Source organism: Linepithema humile, chromosome 2, assembly GCF_040581485.1.
Source record: "Linepithema humile isolate Giens D197 chromosome 2, Lhum_UNIL_v1.0, whole genome shotgun sequence".
NCBI classification, from domain to species: Eukaryota; Metazoa; Arthropoda; class Insecta; order Hymenoptera; family Formicidae; genus Linepithema; species Linepithema humile.
The window spans coordinates 819,496-829,232 of record NC_090129.1 but is presented as its reverse complement, the minus strand read 5'-3'; the positions used below and the strand labels follow the sequence as shown (position 1 = coordinate 829,232).

Genomic DNA, 9,737 nt, shown 5'->3' with positions numbered 1-9,737 from the left:
CCGAGCGACCGGCCGGCCTCGGTACTCGTCGCCAGCGACGAAAAATTGCACAACAGCAGATTTCGTTCGTCGCGGCATATCATATGAGAAAGACAGACGGCGGGCACCTAATGCTAATGCGGCTACCATTAGCAAGTAGTGAATCGAATGTAAAGTCGGACGTAAGGTGGGACCACACAGGTCGCGCTCGCTCGCTCGCTCGCAGAGGGTTATACGGGGCCAGCAGATGCAGTGCCCCATAAACAGCGGGGCGAGACCACCCAACGCGCTTGTTCCTTCGTTTCGTTCCTTCGTCTGTTTCCTTAATAACCACGATAGCCTGCCTGTTACCGTGCGAGAAGGTGTGCAAGCGCTCTTCGCACACACGAATACACACACGCTCACACACACACGCACATACACCCGTGTACTCGTACGTATTTGTTATGTACGTGTGCACGTATAGTGGATCAAATCGCGAGAGTGGCTCGCCTCTCTCTTCTCCCCCCTCTCTCTCTCTCTCCCTCTCTCTCTCTCTCTCTTTCTCTCTCTCTGTCTGTCTCACTCCGTCGCTCTCTTTCTCGATCCAAATCGTTTTCGAGCTTTCGAAGGATGACGTCGCTCGAGCGGACGAACGCGGGATCGGTGTGTAATTTCCGGTAATTGTCGAGTCGCCCGCTCTTCAATCGATTCGGTCAGTTAAAGACGGGACGTAACGTTACGGAAAGCTTGATAAATTGCGCGGCGATTGTTCGTCTCGCCTTTCGGATCTCTCGGAGATTTCTCTTGATCACACGTCGTCGGCTGACAGCCGGGTTCGGTTCTATCCTCGTTTCTTCACTTTGCATGATCACTCCAAACTTCGAGAGGTTTTTCCTCTTTTTTTTTCTTTTTTTTTCTTTCTTTTTTTTTTTTTTTTTTTTTTTTTTTTTTGGTTTGGTTTTGTTTCCAGACAATGTAGATTCTGCATGTGCTCTCTCTGTAGGTGGGTTTATTACGCGTACCTTTTTTTTTTATTTTTTTTTTTTTATTTTTTTCTTCTCTTTAGAACTCGAGCTTCCGAGAATCACGCAAAGGGTTGTCCTAGCGTGATGACCACCCGCGTTAAGCGCCGAATATTCGAGCTCTATGAGATATTTTTGGTAATCCGAGACTACAGAAAGGATCGCCCGGGAGAGATCTTAGCCTGTCCTTCGTCGCGTTTCTGTTGGTAGCACGAGGAAGTCTTTTCGAACGATTAAGCATCACCGCGCTTAACGTCGTTGTTGGGCTTTGAACGCAGGATTGATTTGGTCGAAATTTTTTTTACAAAATAAATCATCACAATAATCATTTTTAAAAAGAATTATTGCACTGATATTTATTGTAGTAGATAGTGTAGCTATAATAATTTATAACGGTGTAATATTTTTATTATAATATGAGGATGCATTATATATTTTATGAAATACATTAATAAGTTTGAGGAAAGGATGTGATCAAGATGTGGTAAAGAAAACAAAGAAATTCCGGAATATTTTTAATAAATAAAATCATAGCTTCGAGACGAAGTGTAACGCAGTTGCGAAACACAACTGGAATATAATGTTGAAGCGGAACCTACCGACGGATATGGGTACTCATCGTACAGTCACCGATAAAGAAGAAATATCATTATTTTTAACAAATATTATTATTTAATAAAATTATATTAAAACCGGTAGCCACCGACAGTACTCGATAATATTTCAAAGAAGTGTGGATATTCACAATTAATCACAGAGAAAGTGAGTGAAAAAATTTAGAAAAGAAATAAAATCTCAAGAAAAAATGCGGATTTGACTGTAAATAATATAAATTGAGTCACATAGATATTAAATTAAAAAGAGATAAAGGGAAGATGAAGTAAATTTATACAATCAATTTTATGTTGAATAACCATGTTTATTCCTTCTTTTACTTTTTTTATTCATCATCGTTGGTATATATTGTGGATTAGAAATAATTTTTTTTTTTATCGTTATGCAAGGATGATTATGCTTAGATTGCTTCATCTACCTCTACGTGCTGCAGAATTATGATCAATTATAGTAAATTATTTGATATTTTGTTAAAGAAATATTTTCGCGCCGCTGGGATATTTTTGATCTCAAATCATTTTTCATGAATGATTGATAAATCCTTGCCTGTGTATTATGAATGCCGAAGTGTTAATAAGTTATTTTTTATATACATTACAATGTGGACAAAAAGACCTGTTATTAGTTATGACTCACTTATGTTAATTCAAGGACATTTACTTCGATCTACTCATTTTCAAATGAAATATTCCCTCAAAGCAATAAGTAAAATAAACTTATATGCATACGCATATGTCTGCATGTTTTAACTCAAAGATCAAGTGAAGTGTCGAGAGAGAATATTGTGTGTTAATGCAAAATTGTCACACGAAACTCAAACGTTTTCTCGGGATATTTTTTCTCGATAGATAAAAATTTCCGGAAAAATCGCTGAAGGTCGAAACGCGACGCAGGGTTCTTCGTTACGCAATCGCGTTACGTAAAGTGAAACTGCCGTGTGATCACAATAAGCAATCAAGTCCAGAAGAGTAGCCAAGGTCAGCATTAAGGATCGGATTTTGCGGACTGTGACTGTTTACGATTTAGTCGAATCTGCCACCCTCCCGGGACTTGTTCTCTAGGTAACGTCGTCGATACGCTCCGGTGGGATCGTACTTGTCCTCCAGCAGCTTCCAATCGTCCGGCTTATTGTCGATCAGATGATGAGAAATTTTGTCCGCCGCGTTCTTTTGCGCCTCGCTGCATCCGGCGCAATCGTGCTCTAATGCATCCGGCAGATTCTCTAAAAGATACTTTACAATTACGATTCTGCCGTGATTTATCGAAGATAAATCGATTTTTGAAATTTTAATTTTAAAGGATTTGAATTATTGTAGAAAAATAATTGTGTGTGTGTGTAAAAAAATATGACTAGAAAAGGATTTTTTTAAAGGATATAATTTTACAATTTGTTTTTACTGAAACTGTCTCAGTGATATTTTTGAGCATGTAAAAGGATTAAAAAATTGAACGTTTTTTGCCGTTTGATTACTTACTTTTGAGTTCTGCCGCGTCCGGGGTGCAAGGATTCCGATCGAGCAGACAGCCGACGTATCCGTTTAGCAGTCTCTCATTGTTTATTATCGAGTCCACGTCGACATTGTCAAATTTCGTGGTGTACGGCGCCTCCTCGGCGAAAACGGCGGTGGACGAAAGGGCGCACACGGTGAGAAGCGCGACGATTAGATGCCTCATCGTAGTACCGGGCCGAGATTGATGCGTCGCTCCCGATTCAACTGCTCATGGAGCTCATTAGTTCGGGTGTCTTATAAGGGGCTCGGACACGGTTCGTTAGTCGCACGAAATCGCTCCTCGTGCATTCTCGCCATAATTTATCGAGAAAAATATACGCGATGAAGCCACTTCCTGTGCAGAGCATTATAGACATTTGTCCTTAGAAATTTGCATGGATTTTTTTTATTGCGGACTATGAAATTAATCTAAGAACTGCGACAGATTGTTCTAATATAATTATATGCAGAAAAAATAATTTACATATTATTATATATTTTATGTTGTATCACATATATAATGAGACTCGATTAATTTAGGAAAATATTTCTTATTCAAATAAATTAGTAAAAATATAATGAATTAATTACAATAATTGATAAAGTATTTATTGGTAATAAAGGTGGCGATGACTGAATTTCGCTTGGAATGACGTAATGATTGTTATATTTTTTATGAAATGTGAAAACATAAAAGTAAACAGAATAATAATTAAGGAATTTATGTGTCACACGTGAAAAAAATTCTTATATTTGAATTCTTTTTTCGTATTCTGTAGACGATGCATCACGCAACCTCGACTTTTAGACGACTTGTGTAAAGCATGACTGTATCAGTATCTCGTTATCCACTCTCGCGAAATTTCTTTAATTCATGAATTTAAGTTCCTTGAAGTATTTTGTCCTTGTAGAAATTATTAGTAATTGCAATGCCGCTATCATGTGTCCCGTTTGTGGGACATAAAATTGATTCACGGAAATGTTCTCGTATAACTGCTATTATAATCTCGGCAATAATCTTTGTGTCCTACTTTTGAGACATAAAAGTGTATAATTAACGTCTCGTAAAGCTAAGATGGATATTTCTGTTTTACATTTATATATTGCAAATTATTGAATAATTATTTCTGTTTTTGAACTTATTTTTTGGCAACAATTTATAAATTTTAAGAAACACGTCGATTTATATTGTAATAAAAATTTTTAATTGAACGTTGCTATTGTTAATAATTTATACAAAGACGAAATTCTTTGAGAAAATTAAATCCACTAATTAAAAAACTTTTCGAGAATAAATAATGATGATAGATGAATTTAAAATTGTATCCAAGCCAACTATGTATCCTCTAATAAATTAAAAAAAAATTTGCAATCGAGGAAAATCGATTCTGTTCGATGGACATTCGTCTCATTTCAGAGACTAGCCGGAGAGTTTCGCGTTTCATAATCTGCAACAAAGTAGCTTATATTTTAGTAAGAGTTTTTAACTTCGCAAACAGGAAGGAGCGATGCCCGGCTTGGAGCGGCTTAATCGCTGCGGTCGTCTGATCGAGGGAATCCGAAGGGATTTCTTGAAATATTATCTGAAAAAATGTCCAACCCTGTTTCACATCTGCTACGATCCGATCGGCACTCATCGAAAAGCAAGGACCTTTATCGGATTTCTCTTCGGGCTTGTCGCGGCTGTCGTGCTTTACGAGGGCATAATCGTCGATCTACAATTCGACGCATACACCAGTATCTCTCTGGGAGCTATCCTCGTCGTGATGTTGTCGATAGGATGTGCATCATCGATACAAGTAATCTGTTTTCTTACTTTATTCTCGATTTAGCTTTCATTTCGTTTATAATTTTTTTTTGCAATGTTATTTTCTCATACTGCATTACATTCATTTTTTTTCTATCAATAACATTGTGCATTGTGTGCTTTTGTGATTGGATAATTCTCGGTAAAACATAAATTTTTTGAGGCTTGAGATGATGCATTGTTTTCCTATATTTTACATATTTTACAAATCCAAACGTGCTATATTTTTTACATGAATCTAACTGTGTTGTCACGTATAATTGCAAAATATATACCCATGTCACGTACATTTCCTCATCAATCGTATTGTAAATATCTGTTGAATGAATACATAGATGTAGTTTTCAATACGGTGATAAAAAAACTAAGGTATAAAATAATAATTAACATGTATACGCAGTTTTTAAATAATTACATTCCTTGACATCATTTCTTGCCAAGGAATTTGTTAATTACATCTGCGATAAAGGCAAACAATTTTATATAACGTTATATATAATATTATTATATAAATTTTACATAAAAAATGTGCAAACTCTTTTACAATAAACAACCTATTATTTATTAATATAAAGAGACTTAAATAATAATTACATAGTGTTACAATAGTATTACATAGAGTTTTACCATTTTAAATACAGGTGAGATGCATCTGTCTTTTAACGATCCCAACTTTCCTCGGTCGTTCCGGACGCAACGTTTTGAGAGCGCTCGTTCTAGGATACGTGATCGCAGGACCGATATTCAATTTAACGTACAACGGCAAGGAAGTGGTGAGAACTTTCGCTTGCACGACGCAGCTGACATACAATCTCAGTAAGACGCGCTACGATCTCATGTTCAAGCCTTTTCAGCAGGTGTCCACTCTATTAAAATAATAACGCTGCAAAATCGCGGAACTTTGAAAATATTCATCGAACAAAGCTATTAAACCATCGATTACCGTCGCGCTCACTAACGACACATAGGCGGTGCTCGCTATAAAAGCGGATGCGAGCGAATTGAAGGATACCTTATCCTCGGTGAGGGATTTGATGAGTCCGATAGTCGAGGAAATCGAGGGCGAGGAAGAGATGAAGCGTTTGAAAGAGGAGAACGACTATTTGGACGAGCTTCAGGACGATACGAAGCGCAGCGACGAAATCGAGGAGAAACATGAGAAAGAGATCGAGAAGGCGAAGTCTGAGGCGGATGTTTACGAGGCGAAGTACAAGAAGAAGATCGAGGCGCGCTGCGAGGAACAGCTTAGTCGCGGCACGGAACGTTGCAGGCAAGATATTACTTACATGATATTAATCTAAATAACATCGATAAACTTCGCGTACAGTCGGCGCTAAAATTGTTAAACCAGTTTTCGTGCATTTTGTACATAATTTTGAAACATGAATTCTAGTTTATCATTCCTTTAATTACTTCCTCATAAGTTATTTGATTTTTCAAATTTGTTTAATTTTATTTAAGTTTGTTTCTATACAAATACAGTAATATAACAATGCCAATCAAAGTACAATCGATGTAAAGATGATTCTGTGGCACAAAAAAATATAGAATAAATTTTTTTATCGATAGTTTTCGTGAAAAATGAAAATAGTTATATACGCGTTTATTTTATTATACAATTCTAATAATTAGTGAAAATATTACCACTATAAATTTCTTGTAGTATCAATGAAACATTCTTCTCTATTTGAAGGTTTGAATTAAAGATTTTATACTTTTTTAATTTTATGCTTCTACATTTTTGCTTGGTATTGTAGCTTCCGTAAATGTTAAGAGCAGCGAGGTTTTTCAGAGACATGTTCGGTGATGCCTACGACAAGTGTTACGACACAGTATCAGTCTTCGCAGCCTGGTTATTATGCTGGCCGATGAAGCTCACCTTCGTGTGCAATCTGGTGCAAGCCCTCGGTGGCTCTAACATCTGCGATCCCGAAGGGAAAGTGGATTCCGGCATCGGCGAGGGCTACGTCGCTTTAAAAAGTGATTAAATGTCAATTTGCATGAATCGATTATTCAAATTTAAGGGCGCATTCCTACGCGACACGTTTCGGAGATATCTTCTCCTCTTCATGAAGGAGCCAGGGATACGTTCAGCAAAAGTCTCAAGGAGGCGAAGTTGCAGTACAAAGTGAAAAAGATGCCGGTGATCCTCGATCTTCACGATGCCACGGACGCTGCCCAGGCGGTGATGCACGAGTTTAACGCGCGCAAGAAGATCTTCGAATCGGTGATGATGATTATTAAGAGGTATCATTAAACTCTCCAAGATAATCTAGCAACGCGAATCCATTGTAATCTTTTTATACGAAAATAGAAAAAAAGAAAAAAGTATGTAGAAATATGAAAATTTTGGACAGCTTAATAACATTTTTTTATTATTATTTTTTTTTAATAAAGTGATATGTGTGTCATTTTTAATATAAAATTGTTGTCTGTACAAAAAAAATTTGGCACGGCTTAATTTATTATTAGAAGATAAAATATATGTTTTTTACATAATTATCCAGATGCCTGTCTTTCGTGTTCTTGAGAATCATTCTGAACGCTCAGACGTACAATGACAAGTATCTAACCGACATCGAGCACGATAACGTGTACGTAACGTCGTATTTCCGGAAGATCGACGCGAGGCGAAAGGCACGCGGCAGCTTGACCTTGCTGCCTCTGAAGAAGATTGAGAGATCGAAGTTCGTGAATCCGTATAGCCTGCAGCCGAGCGAGGTCGAGCGGGTGCACTTGACCGGCCAAACGGTGAAGTTGATCCTTGAGATGATCAGCATGACAACATTCGTATTACTAGACAGGCTCTTCTTCGAGGCACTCGACTTGGTCAGAAGATATGCTCACATGGAATACACTCAGGTGCGAGAAATTCATATTATGATTTAGTTGTATTTATTATTTTCTAAATTTAAATGTGAAAAAAAAATTTATTTTTGCGCAAGATATTTATATAATTTTTTACGCATAGCTCTGCAGTAAAAAATAAGAGTATTAAATAATAATAATAAGAGACTAATGTATCTGAAATGGATCACTTAATGGTCATCTATTTTGTTGTTTAAATAAATTTTAATTTAAAATAAAAATAATTTTTACTTTAGTTTTGTATAAGTTTTGTAATTTTTCTACCCTTTTAATCTTAATTCTTTTAATTTTTCTAGGCGGGGCATCACGACATGATTTTGGAGGTTCGCGGGACCGGAATGATAGCGTCTTTGATACGCAGCGTTATACGAGGATTCAACGTGAAGCGGCGAGTGAAGACTGTGATGTCGAACAGCGCGTGCCTACCGAAGCCCAGCAGAGTGCCGAATTATGTGATCCTCAAGATCTACTCGACTTATCTCGGCATTTTGGTAATGTTATTCACCGCTGCTTACACCCAGCGACTGCGACGCGTCATCTGTTCGTTCTTCTACCGGAAACGCGAGAAGAGACGCGTGCTGTACCTCTACAACGAGAGCTTGAGACGTCGACTCGGCCACGCCAGGTAAAAGTTAGATTAAATATATACTTAAGAATATATTCAAACTCTTGATCTGCCCGAATAATCTGAAATTTTCTACAATAACTTCGAGAAACAACATCGGAATCGTTGTGGATTCGTAAAAACATGAACTCGCTCGCATCTTCGATAATAGATTCATGCGGGCCAAGGTCAGGTCTTTGGTCAGAACTCGCCGGCTGGAGTACGACGTGGACCCGTGGCTCGCCCTGAGGCAACGCTGGCCGGCGTTCTGCGGCTGGCTCGCGTTTTTCATCTGTGCGCGTCATAGGTGTCTCGTCTGCGGCGAAGTGGAGCCCAGAAAAGGCTCGCAATTTCACAGATGCACGACGCCCGGATGTCCCTTCATCCACTGTCCCGAGTGCTGGCACGATGTCGGTGAGATTTGCTACGCCTGCACGGACATCGGCGAGACGGATGACGATACAGACGAGTATGAGGCTCGGCACGATGATTTTCAGCCGCGATTAAAGTGAATCCGATAATAATGAAATAAATTAATTTGATTTTACGTCGTTTTTCCGCGAGGGCTTGCTTGCGTTTCAATTTTTTTTTTCAACTTACATTTGCGTATTTTTCTGTCTATTCGTGTCTTTGACATTTTTTAATATAAAGATTACACAGCCTGCTGTAAATTTGGGAGTCTAATTTATAATACAAGTTTAAGTTATTTATGTATATTACAAACATTCTATCGTTTTAAATAAATATTTCAATTTTTTAATAACAAATCTCAAGATATCGTTAAAACACTTATATTTTACAAAAGTAATGAAGAAATGTAAAGCAGTATTTTTCAAACAGTGGTGCGTGTTTTTAAGATAGTTAACTAACAACTTGATTAATGATACAGGATTGACTAAGGATTGATTAAGTGAATATAAAAAGTCAATTTGCAAATGTGACGCACTCGATGCGTCTGGCGCTCTTCGGAGAGGAAGTTTTTTGTCGTATAACGCTGCTGGCGGAAAGCTTCCGCTCAATGATAGTTTGTTTTAGCTACTCTTCTCCGCGTGTAAATAAAGTCGTGTGATTAGGATTCAAGTGAGGAGAGTGCCGGGGGATTCCGTGTACGGTGGACTAACGAGGACACACGCGACGATAAACGCGCGCGGAATACATCATGACGCATATATTACGAACGATATTTTATTTGCATACTCGTGTGTGCGTGTTACATCTTAATTACGTCGAAATACAGACAGAAGGACAATAAGGCAATTAGCGCCGTTTTAATACATGTCGCGACATATGTTCATATTTGGTTTTTCTCGTTAGATTATCAATTAAAGTTGAACGCCTTCCCTCGTGGCCATATCTTCATATTTGTTTAC

At 37.9% G+C, this 9,737-nt stretch overlaps 2 protein-coding genes across 2 annotated transcripts; one reads left to right on the top strand and one right to left on the bottom strand.

The window, feature by feature from the left end:
• Positions 1-1,881: 1,881 nt before the first annotated feature.
• On the bottom strand, positions 1,882-3,329 carry LOC105677467 (ejaculatory bulb-specific protein 3-like). The gene is made up of 2 exons (XM_012376100.2): positions 3,074-3,329; positions 1,882-2,820 (listed from the first exon to the last, which is right to left on the bottom strand). Exons 1-2 carry the CDS (start codon positions 3,270-3,272, stop codon positions 2,621-2,623), a joined length of 399 nt encoding a protein of 132 aa, XP_012231523.1. The 5' UTR covers positions 3,273-3,329; the 3' UTR covers positions 1,882-2,620.
• A 1,114-nt stretch (positions 3,330-4,443) lies between these two features.
• Positions 4,444-9,244, top strand: LOC105677468 (protein sneaky). Its single transcript, XM_012376101.2, has 8 exons — positions 4,444-4,887; positions 5,537-5,752; positions 5,864-6,165; positions 6,688-6,875; positions 6,971-7,142; positions 7,403-7,757; positions 8,060-8,388; positions 8,540-9,244. Exons 1-8 carry the CDS (start codon positions 4,597-4,599, stop codon positions 8,877-8,879), a joined length of 2,193 nt encoding a protein of 730 aa, XP_012231524.1. The 5' UTR covers positions 4,444-4,596; the 3' UTR covers positions 8,880-9,244.
• Positions 9,245-9,737: the final 493 nt, after the last annotated feature.